The sequence below is a fragment of the Balearica regulorum genome, chromosome 3 (genome assembly GCF_011004875.1).
Source record: "Balearica regulorum gibbericeps isolate bBalReg1 chromosome 3, bBalReg1.pri, whole genome shotgun sequence".
Lineage (NCBI taxonomy): Eukaryota > Metazoa > Chordata > Aves > Gruiformes > Gruidae > Balearica > Balearica regulorum.
The window spans coordinates 91,547,213-91,560,653 of NC_046186.1; the positions used below are offsets into that span (position 1 = coordinate 91,547,213).

Genomic DNA, 13,441 nt, shown 5'->3' on the forward strand with positions numbered 1-13,441 from the left:
GGGCAGCGAAGTGGGAAGCGGTGCCCAAACAGCAGTCGTGGGCACCTCAGCAAATTTGTGAGCCGTAGCATGGAGACAGTTGTGGTGTCTGGAGATGAAAGACACCATCCCACTTGCTCTTTCAAGAGCAGAAGCCTGGAACGCTCACTTATGTTTAAAGAGCCTCCTGAAGTCTTGACACCGAGGAAGTTTCAGGTCTCCTCTACACACCTGCCTCTCAAAGGGATCCTGAAGCAGACCAACATGACAGGCCCGTGCCCTGAGAGCTTACGCAAGTCCCGCTCAGTAGAGACGCTTTCCCGTGGCCATGGCTCACGCAAGTGCAGCGATCCTCAGGTCTGCCTCAGCCATAGGGAGAAGCGGTCACTGGAGCACAGCAGCAGCAGTGCCGCTGACTCTGTCAAGCGCAGGGAGAAGATCAGAGAGGAAAAGCTACAGTTCTCCAAATTCCTGGATGAGATTACCCAGCGAGTGCTGAGTCCCATCCACTTGCGCTCACTGGGAGAGACGAGGGAAGCAGAACAAGACCAGAACTCTCCCCTTTTCCCCAGAAGCTCTGTGCCAGAGGGCCAAGGGGAAGGTCTCCTGCAAGGGGTCAAAACCAAGCGTGCAAGTGAAAGATTCCCCTGCCCAAGCAGAAGAAAAGCAGAAAAGAAATGTGAGGGGCTTGGAATGACTTTGTGCCGGAGGAAGTGTGCTGAGGAGGCTGAGAGAGCTTCCAGACTAAGAAAGAAACCTGTCCTTGGGAGGAAGAACAGTAAGGAAAAACTCCTTTCCTTGGAGACAAGGGTAGTAGATCTATGTCAGTATCAGCCGCAGCAGCTGGCAGACCCGGGGCTGGCAGGGACATCCTCTGGGCAGCAGCACTCGCTGTCTTCATGGAAAAGCAGTGCAGAGGGCAGAAGGGATGAAAGCAGTCCCCGTTCACAGCCTTTACAGCCACACCATCTGTGTGCTAAACTTGGGCAGAAGCGTGCAGTGGAGCCGAACTACCTGGAGAAAGGATCCTTCTCCACTCCAACACGCTGGAGTCGGGAGGAGGGGCCTACCCCATCTAGATCCTCCCCTTCCTTCAGCCTGGCACTGAACAAGGTAGGTGCCAGGGCCACGGGCTCACAGACAGGGGTCTCGCAAAGGCCAAAACCCCACCTAGATCTCATCTATCTCTAGTGCCAGTGGGGAGAGTGAGAACAGGCTGCCAGACCTCATGTTGTGGGTGCTTAATCACCAGAAGCTTCTTTCTTGTGGGTGCCACTCATGGCTGTGCTCCAGGTTGGGTATATCTCCTGGGAGGAACCAGCTTCTGTTTGGCCCCAGTACTGAAGAAGACAGGAGCTGGTGCTGTTCTCCCCACTGTAGACTTCCCAGGTGTTTGCAGGTTGGAGGCCCTCCAGGCTGTGGGGCAGGAGGCAGGCAGCATGCTTGTCAGGATGTTGGGATGCTCCTGGTGCTTTGTGTGTGCCCTGCGCCTGGCTGTCTTGGGGTACTGGAGCTTTGTATGATGGCTGTTTCAGGTCTTTGTAAGCCTTCTCCTCTTTTCTCCAGCCTGCTTTGGGGGCATTGCCCTGTTTTAATAGGATTCACGTTATCCCCTTTGCCCAGTCACTAGTATCTGCTCTGTGTGTATTTGTGGGGGTGGGGGAGGCAGTTGCTAGATAATTCTACATGAATTAACTGATTGCCATGTGAGGTCAGGATGTAAGAAAAGAATGGGTTGATGCTTTGCCATTAGGGAGAGGAGGATGTATGCAGGTGGTAAGAACGTTCTTTTAAAGTTTGAATTGATGAAGGTAGCAGCCCCATGATGTCTTAGGGCCAGGACTGGACTGGTTTGCCTTCTGTAATATTGCTAGCAGCTCAGTGACCTCATCCACAACTGTCTGTGGCATGGCTTCTCAGCCCGGAGCTGGCTGTGACAGTTAATGGACAATCTAAAGTGTGGCATCACTTTGGGTTTGTGCAGTGCTGTTGGCATTCCAAGCACCAAAAATAGTCCATGGGCAGCCTGGACTTTGTGAGAATGGTCACAGTCTTGGGCTTTCACAGAAAACAGGGTTACTTCTATTGTTAATTAAATCTCTCCCAGCTGTGCTGGCAGGCAGCAGCCATCTCACGGGTTAACACAGAGAGTGCAAAAGAAAGTGAGAATAGCTGAGATGTATGCTCTAGTTTTTGCGCTGTGTCTCCTTGTTCTGCAGGTCCCTGCTCCAGCTATCTCTGGGGATCTTGCCCAGAATGTTAGTTCTTTCACAGGCTTTTTGGACCTTTGCTGTTTCTTCTGCTATCCCAGAATAGTTATAGTGACAGGTTTCAGGTCTGCAGAAAGAAACCCTTTTCACAGCACAATCTGATGGCATAAATGGTAGGCATATTTTTCAGCTCCCAGATGATTTTCTCTTATTCTTTTTGTGGATCCTCAAGGGTGTTGCGATTGCTGTGGTGACAATTTAATCCTCAGCATATGCTGGCCTGTGAGATTCCTGCTACCCACTAACTGTGGATGTGGTGGAAGCTGAAACACCAGCTAAGGTGATGATGCTACATGAGATGCTGAGATTGCACAGTGGGAGGATAAAGTTAACCTAATTCGTGTGATGGTTTCTAGTCTAGCTTTTCTACCCTGAACCAGAACACACGGTCTGCCTTGGTATCAGAAAGCTGAGCAGTGTGTACAGATCCCAGCAGCTGTAAGCTTGCCTAGCATGGCCTGTCCGAGCAGGTGAGGAAGAATCCCAGGTAGGGTCTAGCAACTAAGACTCTGCCCTTTAGGATAATGTGAAAGACCAACTCCTCCTCTGAAAGAATCTAACAGCTGTTTTCTTCCCTGAGCAGGAACCCTTGACGGATGCAGAAAGGATGAAGTAAGTGTCGTCCTCCCCCTTTATACCTGTCATACTGCAACTGTGTGGGTGCTGATTCCTCATATCCTGCCTGTGCCACCTGCACACTGAAGCTGACTGGCCCTGCGGGCTCCCTTCAGGTCTTCAACCTTCTTGGGGCCATGTTGGGCAGAGCTTTAGTCTGTGCCTTGTCAACATCTGCCTTGCAAGTCTGTCCCCCTGGAGGGTGAGGGGACATAGATCCCCAGTGCAGGTGCAGGCAGAGGAGTTGGTGGGTGTGAAAGAAAGTAAGAGATGAAGGCTTTAATACAGGTGGAGGGAGGGGTGCCTTTTTTAACCCTTCTTGTTGCCACTATTTTGGTTTAAGCCCTCGGAGGCAGTATGCAGAGGCCTCCTGCTGACTGAGGGTGAGAGCTGAGCCCTTTGTTGGTGCTGATGTGGGGCACACAGCTGCTAGCACTGAGCTCCAAGCCATAGTGAGGAAAAGCTTGTGCTGCCAGAGAGAAGCCGTGCTTCTGGGTTTATCCAAGCAACTGAGCACAAAGGAATGAAAAACAGGAAATCCTTCTGACCACCAGGCATGTCCTGGCTGGGGAGGAATGGAGCAGCTTGTGTTAGAATGGGGTTGACTGGCAGCTGTGGTCACATCTGTAAACATACCCCACCACCTCTGCTTCTGAGATTAAGGCTGTATAGAGTCCTCTTTCCACTATGTATTAAAGATGTGAGGGCTTTTGAACAGTTTCAGGGAAGGAGAAGATGATTTTACTCTTTTTGCCTTCACCTCTTCTAACCTGGACTGGGATAAATTATTGAGAGGGTTTCATTCAGCAGTGAGGGACACTAGAGATGTGCAGCTCATCTGGCTAGTAGGCTTTATCCAAGCACTGTAACCTGAGAGGGAGCTGGGAGCCATGGCTGGCCATCTGGCATGTGCTTCTTTGCCCCTTCTGCAAGAGAGTTTGAGTCTCCCTCTCCTGACAGAGATGCACCTCTTGCTGTATGTGCTGGAGTCTCCTGCCAGTTCAGTTCCTGACTTCCTGGGGCCCCTGTGTGGGGTCTTGGGCCCTAGAGCAGGGCAGTGGGATGGAGGTGCTGGTGTGGAGTACCCCTTGTGCACTCAGTGGTACCTTGTTGCTGTGTGCCCCAGGCTACTGCAGCATGAGAATGAGGAGCTGCGCCGACGGCTGACGTATGTGACTAACAAAATGGAGGCGATGGAGAGGGAGCTGGAGTCAGGTCAGGACTACCTGGAGATGGAGCTGGGCCAGAACCGTGAGGAGCTGGAGAAATTCAAGGACAAATTCCGTAGGTATGAAAAAGAAAACAAGAGGGATAGCGCTAGAGAGCTCCCTCCCACCAAGGATTCCTTCAGCTGGTATGAGCAGGCTGTGCCCTGTCGTGTAAATCAAAGGCATGTTGCATCCTCAGAAAGGTGCACCCCCAGACCGTAGGGGAGTTAAAGGCTCTGCAGCCATTACTTCCTCCAGGATACAGCGTAGGAATGCTGCCAGTGCACGGGGCTGACAACAACAGGGAATTCTTCATCTGTTGGATGTAAGGCTGGATGCAGCTTGGATGGTTACCCCACAGGTGCAAAAGGAGCCACTGATGGCTGCAAGAAAATACATCACCACTTTACGTGAAAAATAGCTAAAAATCAATGCCAGTCACTGGTCACAGGCTTATACATGACATAGCTCAGAGGAGTCCTCTGAAGTCATTTACACCCTCCCCTGCAAGATCCTTTTACCCAGCCAAACGCATCTTGCCTCCGGTAACTTGGGGTCTGAAGGCCATTATGTGGCAGAGCTGAGGCATAGTTAATATGCCTGGTTGTCTTACTACTGTGAATACCAGTCTTTCTGGAGGTGCGGAGTTGGTGGTTTGCTTGGCAGCTATGAACGGGAGTTGAGTAGGTGCCTGAGATCCATTCCCATGTATATCTTGTTTCTCTAGGTTGCAGAACAGCTACACTGCTTCCCAGAGAACCAACCAAGACCTGGAGGAGAAGCTGCATGCCCTGGTAAGTACCCTATTAAGACACTACAGAGAGAAGGTGGAAGAGACCTGTATGTTAGGAACAGATGGGGGAAGGGGCCCTGGCTTTACCCAGCAGATGTGGCAGTGGGTGAGGGGTGAGATTCTGGCCATGACCATCTACTCCCCATTCCAGCTGGTGTCATGAACTGGTTTCTTGATTTACTGAGCCCCTACTTGGTCATGCATGTGAGCTTTGGTTCCCCACAACATAATTGCATGGTATTCCGTCATGTTGCTTCAGTCCCTCTCAAAATGCCAGGGATGTGTCAGCCAGTCTTGGGGTGGTCATCCTGGGAGGACGGGGGCAGTCAGAGCAGAGCCAATGTGCGTGTATGTCTGTTGTGTGCATTCATAACACTCATGGCTGTTTCTTTTCTCTCCCTCCCCCCCCTCTCTCTTTCTCCTCCCCACGCTGCTGCTGGCACACGCTGGGTGCACTCACCTCTCAGGCCTCTCTCAGCCAAAGCTGGATTTTTGCAGTTGCGTCTTTTCGTTTGTGTGTTTTTTCTTTTTCCTCTTTACATGTCTCAGCCTGTTGGTTTCATTGTCAGTCCCACATGCACCATCCCAGATGGAGGGGCCCCAGCCCTCGTCCAGCCAAGGGCTCACCTGGTATCCAGCAGCTGCCCGCAGATGCAACAGGTCCTAGCTTGCAGTGCTCCATCTTAAGAGTGTTTGACTCTGAGCCAGCTGGAGCATGGTGTGCTGGGAAGTGGTGCCCATAAGCTGTGGCACTGCACGAGATGGGGATGGCTGTGAGCCTCGTTTGCTCCCTTTCCTTCCCCTTCTGGGCTGTGAGCAGGCAAGTCGAACAGCTGAGATGCTGATTGCCTCCCTGTAGCCCAGGATGAGATTTTCTTGGTTCTAGCACTTGAATTTCTTAGGTTACTATTCATTGTGCTGGTGCCTGAAGAGACTGCATATGTTGGATGCATTGCCTTCCCCTACCCCCTTGTGTGTCACTGTGCTGTACCCCTGATGCCCAGCTGGGCACTGGTGGTCACAGCCTCAGAGCAGCCTGGGGAAGTGTTGGAGGAACTTCTTGAGAGGAGGATGGCTTGGCTGTTCTGAGCTGTTGCCCCTCTCTGCTGTTACGTCTGGGTCTCCATCAGCCCTGTACCTGAACTGTTAGGGAATGTAAAGAGGCAAGAGTGCCTGCTTTAGGGAAGGCATTAACTGAACTCTAGATGAAGCTGCACAGGTCTTTTTTTCTTACTAGACTAAGGCTTGAGCTCTTTCAAGATGGTGCCCTCTCCCTGCCAAACAAACCTTTTGTCCATTCAGCATTGACTGATGGATCTTTATGGGCAATATTCTCATTCTGTTGCCCCAGAGAAGAAGGCTAGGTGTCACAAGCTCAGAGGTCTTTGCTGCTGGTGGCAGCAAAGGATTGACTGCTCAAAACCACTGGTGTTCCACCAGGCACTGTGTGAACCAGAGCAAAGAGGAAACATGGTTGTGCTGCAAGAAGAGATACTGCATTAAGGATGTTTAAATTCAACATGTTGTCTCTGTAACTAGCAGAGTGGCTGGCTCCATTTGGCCTTTGGAGTCTCTTTCTTGGTGAAGAGTCAGGCTGTCCCCCTTGTCTGTCTGTCTGTCTGGAAGTTTTTGTATGCTGAACATGTCATTGTGCTATGCTTGGGCTAAGGTGGGTGGTGAAGCCAGGTTCTTCTGTGCTGGGGAGATTTACACCTGGTGTTCTTGCATCCCAGATTAAAAAGGCAGAGATGGACCGCAAGACGCTGGACTGGGAGATTGTAGAGCTCACTAATAAATTGCTTGATGCCAAAACCACCATCAATAAGCTGGAGGAACTCAATGTAAGTGTCAGTCTGCAAATGGCTGTAGAAGTGTGTGAGATGTGGGCTTTTCCTCTTGTTAAAAGTCATTAGTATAAAGGAACACTTGAAAGACTTCAGTGTGTAAGAAAGTGTGGAAGCTGCACACAAGAGTAGGGACAGACAAACAGAAAAGGGTATGAGGGGTTGAGCAAGGAAGAACTGATATTCAAGTTTGATGTATTTGCTCTTTTGAGCTTAGGCTTTGACCTGAGTCCAGGCTGTGCCAACAGAGGGGTCATTTACTCTAGAGCTGGGAGGGAGCTGATGTCTTTTCTGCATCATTAATACAGACGTTCCTGGATCCAGTGCTTGTTTTTACTAACTGGTCTCAACTCCCTCTAGTCTGTCTGTGTGCAAGATGCCTGACATCAGGCAGTGTCTTCAGGCATGGCTGAGAGTGCTGGGATGGGATAGGAAATCCAGTGGGACTTCTGGAAATTATTAAAATCCCCAGAGGGAGAGGGGTGTGACACTGACAGAGTATATGCCTGGAGCAAGGGCTGGAATTGAAAGGGACACGTTGACTGAGTTGTAAGAAAATACACAGAGGTGTGGAGAGGAGGGAATGGCAGGTACCCTCATGACCAATTCATCAGATGCCGCCTCCTGCTTCTGTACAAGCAGCATCTGGTCAGGTGGCACCTCGCGTAAGAGATCAGGTCAGTCTGACACTGTTGCACACCTGTGCCCTTTCTTGCAGGAACGCTATCGACAGGACTGTAACCTTGCAGTACAGCTGCTCAAGTGTAACAAGTCCCACTTCAGGAACCATAAGTTTGCTGATGTGAGTAGCAGTCCTGCTCTGAGGTGGGGAAGAAGGGCTCATGGTCTCTGCCTGCTTCTTGCTTTCTTCAGCTTTCTCTGCAGGGCTGTTGGCCTCTCATCCTTCAGCCTCAGATAGAGGTGTGAGGGGGGGCTCCTGTTCCCACTCCCCCTGAGAAGGCAGCACAGAGCCTCTGCCAGCTCCTCTTTCACGCCAGCTCCATTTCACAGCTCAGCCATGAGCCGTTATAAAAAGCACAATAACCTTGAATTTGATAGCCTGCTGGGTGCCTGATGGGAGCTGGCAGGAGGACAGACCTCTCTCTTACCCTGCTCTGTCCTCTTCCCTTCCTCATCTGGCCACATGGAAGGGCCACACTACCTGATAAGGAGTCAAGCAGCAGTAGTCTAGCCCTGCTTCACTACTTGCTCTGAGGAGAAATGTGGGAGGCAGCACTCAGGGTGTTTTTTAGGCCTCCTGAATGGGATAAGTTGGTACCAACTCAAACTCCCCCCTGCGGGGTCTGTTCAGCTCATCCTGCCCTCAGCTTGGGCAAAGACAGAGTTTAGGCCTTTCATATTAGTAGCATCACTTCTTTGGTTGGAAGTATCATTCAGGCCCTTACCCCAGCTCTCTCTTCATCATACCCCTAGTCTCCAGCCCTTCTTATGTTCCTCTCAGCAGAACCATGTGCTTGTCTTTTTTAACTTAGCAGGTGACCAATATGTCACCCTCCCCCATTGTGTCTCAAATTAGCACTCTTGAGGTCAGTGTATCAGTTACTGCTGGGGTAACCTTGACCTCTCTCCCAGCTGTCTCCCCTCTCTGGAGCTTTGAATTCTGCCCCCCAGAGTGCCATGACACACGTGGCTGCCACTGGAGGGGGGTTGGTGCTGAGCAGCTGTGCAGACAGTCTGCCTCACAGCCAGCTGTTGTCATGCAGTGTGCCCTGCATCCCCAGCTTTGGACACAGTTTCCTTCTGGCTGTGATGGGACAGATCTTGCTGTGTCACTGAGTGGCTTGTGGAGCTCTGCTCTCTACTTCATGCTCTGCACGGGTGTGCTGACCAAGGCACAGGCAGCTCAGCAGGGTGATGGGGAGAGCAGTAGTGCCCATTTGGACGACAAGGAGCAGTGCTTGACCCCAGTCCTGCAGCTTTGTTAATAAACGCCATGTTAGCCTCTATGAAATGGAGAGAGTGAGGAAGTGGGATGAGGTGGTGAAGTTGGTGGGAACAAGGGAAGGCATCAATTCTGGTCTGCGGGCAGGCTGCCAAGGTGGCATGGCTGCAATTACCGCATTCAGGGAGCACTGTGGATCCCAGCACTGGGGGCTGTTGAGTCACTTCAGTGCAACCACCAGCTGATTTTCCACAGATCAATAGACCCCTTGCTAGCATGCACTGGCTGGACTTTGTTCACAAGCGTGGGGGACTAAGCCCGTGTGCTGTCTTTTCTAGTTCTCTTTGTAAAATGGGGCCTGTAAACCATGGCTTAGAAACACGACTGGAGTGACAGCTAGAAAGCCTTGTTAGTCCCTCACATGGGGCAGGTTTGCTTTGAAAGAGACACCTTTCTCACGGCAACGTACGCAAATGTTAGGGTCAAGATAAGGAATACAAAGTACACGTGAAGGTTGGTTGGAAAAGGCAGATTGTTTGGAACTTAATGGCTTGCATGGCAGGCCCCCTTCTAATGTCCTTTTCCTTCTCCCTAGCTTCCCTATGAGCTGCAGGACATGGTCAATAAGCATTTGCACAGCACTCAGGAATCCTCAGGCCCTGGTCAAGAGGCAACTCACACCTTGGCTCCATCTGATGTTGTGCCCACCTCAGTCATTGCCAGAGTCTTGGAGAAACCAGAATCTTTGGTTCTGAATTCAGCCAAGTCTAGCAGTGGCAGCTGTCCCATGGCTGAAGATGTCTTTGTGCATGTGGACATGAGTGGAGCCCCTCCTGATGCCTGCAATAGCGCAGGGCAGATGGGGAAGGAAGGAGGAGATGCGGGGAAACAGCAGAATGGTGGCTGCAAGCCGCAGAGCAGTGTGGAAAGCATGCCAGAGGAGGTGCCTGCCTTTGAGAAGCTAAGCCCATACCCTACACCCTCACCCCCCCATCCTATGTTCCCTGGGCGCAAAGTGATTGAGTTCTCTGAGGACAAGGTAAGGATCCCAAAGAACAGTCCCCTGCCCAATTGTACGTATGCTACGCGCCAGGCCATCTCCCTCAGCCTGGTACAGAGCGAAGATGAGAGCTGCGACAGGCACCGAACGCTCCCCAACAGCCCCGCTTCAGAAGGGCGCCGTTCGGCCTCCAGTTGTTCTTGTCAGCAGTCCCCCAAAGCAGCCAGGGCTCACGGCTCTTCCCAGAGTAGCCCGTTCAGCAGCCCTCCCCAAATCCCGAGCGCCTTTGCCAGCTCTGCCAGCTCTGAGGAGGACCTGCTGGCCAACTGGCAGCGTATGTTTGTGGACAAGGCACCCCCCACCTCAGAGCGGGTGCTGATGAACCGCACGGCCTTCAGCCGTGACACGGCCCCTGAACTCCAGAAGAGGTTCAGCCGTTCCATGCAGGAGCTGGGTAGGGCAGCCTCGGCTTACTCGGATGGTGAGGAGTCTGCACAGAGCTGCAGCTGGACCGTGAGCCGCGACTCGAGCATGGACACAGACAGCACTGAGTCCAGAGCCCGCAGGAGCCATTTCTCCTCAGACTATGGTACAGATTTCTCCCAGGATGAAGCCCAGAAGCTGTTGCAGGGAAGCAGTGGAGGCACTGCTGAGCCTGGAAGCCCCTCACCAGAGAAGCACAAGGACTATGTGGATCTTGGCTTGCCTGAGAGCCCAGCTGAGGAGAAAGAAATGTTGCTCCAGGGAAGCAAGGAGAGTAACCAAGGAGGTGCCCAAGAGGAAAGTGGAGAAGGCAGGGTGAAGCCTCCCTTCAGTCGGCCACATCGCAGCCCCAAGAGGATGGGGGTCCACCACTTACATCGCAAGGACAGTCTGACACAAGCCCAGGAGCAGGGCAACCTTCTCAGCTGAGGCAGGGCAAGAAGCAGCCACACGCTGCAGAGCTGTGGGCTGCCTCCATCTGTCCACCTGCTGAGGGAGAAACCTCTCTCAGTGCCCTTGTCCCGAGGGGGCTCTGCTCTGAAATTTTATATTTATTCTCTTCTTTTGCTACCTGGAAGAGCTGAGGTCCCCCTTCCCCAGCACCTCAGACCCACAGTACTAGCACAAACAGTGTGCAGAAGCACACCCACTGCCCCGGCACACTCACAGCTCTCTTCACAGCCTCACACTGGTGCCTGTACCGGAGCTCATTCTTGGTACCCCTCGTCCTGGTGCCTGTGCCTCTTTATGCTCGCATCTTTCTTCCCCCTTCCCACTCAGGTACCTGAGGCCCTGGGTGCTCTCATGCTGGTTGCCCACAGCTGCCCTGCTCTCTTTTAACTTGTGCCAACAGGGCAGAGTGCCTGTGTGGTGGTGTCTGATTCCCTGGGAGCCCACAGGGGCCATGAGTAGGGCACGAGGACTCTCCCAGCGGATGGCTGCAGGCCCCTGGGGATGTGCTGGGATTGCTGGTGTCTCATTTTCCTGCTGGGTTTTGTTTTCCTCGGCTGCCCTCTGGGTGGTTCTTCAGAATCTGCCTCTGCAGGTCCCCATTGCTTGGCTCTTGCGTCAGGCTCAGCACCCGGCCCCCACTGAGGCAACGCATGGATGCTGGTGCTGTGGCATTGGGGCATGGGTGCTGACTGCCAAGGTGGTTTGGGGAGGCACTGCCTGCTAAGCTCTGGGGTTTGTGTGTCTCCTCCCTCACACCTCTTCCCCCACTCTCTGTGCTGTTGTTTTGTTTGAACGGTGCTGATGCTTTGCTCTTGGGTGGGCTTCTTACTTCTTTCCAAGCCTTTGGTTTTGGGGTGTATTGTTTTTTCTTTCTCCCCACCCTGCATAAACAGACACAGCCGTTGGCAGCCGGTCTGATGCCTGCGTTGAGGGTGTGTTGAGGAGGCTCAGCTCTGAGCTGCGCTTCCCTCTGATCCTGGCTTCCAGCCTGCAGAAACCCCTCCAGGCTCAAGAACAAGGTCTCGCCCCAGGCGAGCAAGGTGTGAAGGACGCTACTGGGCTTTTCTGGGCAGGGCTTGGTGCAGGGCCAGCAGGGATGCGAGGGCAGCGTGCTGAGGAGCTGCTCCCTGCAGACGCACTACCTCACGGCTCGGCAGCAGCCCTTTGCCAGGGTCTCCTCGCACGCCCCCTCATTGCGGGGCTCCAGGCTGGCTCTGGCGCCTCTCCAGGGCCTCCCCTTCTGGGTAGGGCCTCTCTGCGTGTTTTTCTTAGTGTAGTCTGATATCGTGTGACTTTTCTTCACAGTCTTGTGTGCTTGGTGTCTCGTTGAGGGGAAGGGGAGAGGTCTGTAGATGTAGATATTTTTTGAGGGCTTACAAGGCCCAGGTGTCCTGTTTTAATTTTGTCCTGTGCCCTTGTTTGTCTGGTGTTTCTTGGTTCCCCTGGGGGGCACGAGGCAGAGAATAGTCTCGTTCCCTGGGCCGTGCCCCCCTCACCACCCCACTGGTTGTCCTCAGCCTGCTGTCTAGTTTTTGAGTTGGGTTTGTGTTGTCGTCCCACCCTACTCAATGAGGGCTCTTTGCTGGGCTGTAGGAGAGCAGCCCTCTGTCCAGGAGGGAGCTCCCGTTCATATACTTAGAGCAAGATGTGCAGCCAAGAGCTGCCTGGGGACCTTGCTCCCCTCTCCAAAACCCCTGTCTCTGCAAAGGGCCTGCAGCTTGCAGCTGGGGCCAGCCAGGGCTTCAGCTCGAGCCTGGAGGCTCCAGGGCCTGTGAAAGGGAGCTGCAGGTCTCCCTGGTGGCTGTGTAGGTTGGTTTGTGTACCCTGGCTAGAGCTGCTGCCTACACGCTCGCCTTGGTTCCTGCCTCTTAACAGTTGTGGAGCTGGATGCCACCCTCAGGTGGGGAGGTGGGACTCAGTATTTCACTACAGTATTTCATTTGATACCTGTGCAAACAGGCTGGTGCTGAGAGCGGGAGCCTCCTCTGAGCCTGCAGGGTGTTCATCTGTCCTGAACATGGTGGTGAGGTCCTTGCGTTTGCTCTCATCAGCCACTCCACTGCTGCATTTCTTCTGTTCTTCTGCAGTGTTGTCAAGGGCTTGCACCTGCGGCGGCTGCCAGCTCCTGCCTCAAGGACATCACCTGGGGTTGGGTGCTCACTGAGTGAGCTTCTCTGGCTCTGAGGCTGCTGATGGCCTGCCTGTGGGACAGCACAGCCACTTTGGCAGTGGGGGAGGCATTGCCCCTCAGGGCTTAGCCCTGTCTCCCCTGAATCCTGGCATGCTGGTCAGGGCAGAAAACCCACTCTTGCTGAAGCAGCTGGTGCTGATGGTGCTGGGCAGAACCAGCCTCCCTCTGCTTTTGATCAGCGTAGACTTAAAAGCAAAACAGTGGAGAAATGGAGGGGTGGCAAAGAGGTGCCCAACACCTCACCAGACACTTCTGCTTTGCAGCATTAGGCTGCTGGCAGAGGTTGAGGGGGAGCGGTGTCCTCAAGAGGAGCAGAGCCCTCTTCCGGCAGGCACGGTGCCTGCCCTCTGCACTCCTGCTCACCTCCAGCAGTATTGGCTCTGGGGCCTTGAGCTGACCCCACTTTCAGTGTCCCAACTTCAGACTGTTAATCTGTAACTAATGTGGGGTTTTTTTCTGAAATTTTCAAACTGATGTATATTTTAAGACCAGAAATAAACTATTTTAAAAGTAGGTGGCGATGGCTGTAGTGCTCTCTCTGGTTAAGGCCTGGACTGGACCAATCCTGAGCATGTGAGTGAGCAGAGTCTCTCATGGTACCAAGCTCTGGAAACTGCTGTCTGGGTCTGAATGCAGATGGTCAGCTCAAAGATCAGACCAAGCCTGGAGATCAGAATCTGTTGTTCACAGCAGCACTTGTGT

General features: G+C 53.0%; 1 protein-coding gene across 5 annotated transcripts in view; it reads left to right on the forward strand.

Moving 5' to 3' along the window:
- Nucleotides 1–13,252, forward strand: part of TJAP1 (tight junction associated protein 1) — a 46,375-nt gene extending 33,123 nt beyond the window's left edge. For all 5 annotated transcript variants that reach the window (XM_075748936.1, XM_075748933.1, XM_075748937.1 and 2 more), the window contains 6 exons: nucleotides 2,833–2,861; nucleotides 3,991–4,152; nucleotides 4,800–4,866; nucleotides 6,599–6,706; nucleotides 7,428–7,511; nucleotides 9,208–13,252. In XM_075748936.1, coding sequence (XP_075605051.1) covers nucleotides 2,833–2,861; nucleotides 3,991–4,152; nucleotides 4,800–4,866; nucleotides 6,599–6,706; nucleotides 7,428–7,511; nucleotides 9,208–10,524 — 1,767 coding nt within the window. In that variant the 3' untranslated portion in view covers nucleotides 10,525–13,252. The remainder of the gene's footprint in view (nucleotides 1–2,832; nucleotides 2,862–3,990; nucleotides 4,153–4,799; nucleotides 4,867–6,598; nucleotides 6,707–7,427; nucleotides 7,512–9,207) is intronic.
- The last annotated feature ends 189 nt before the right edge of the window (nucleotides 13,253–13,441 follow it).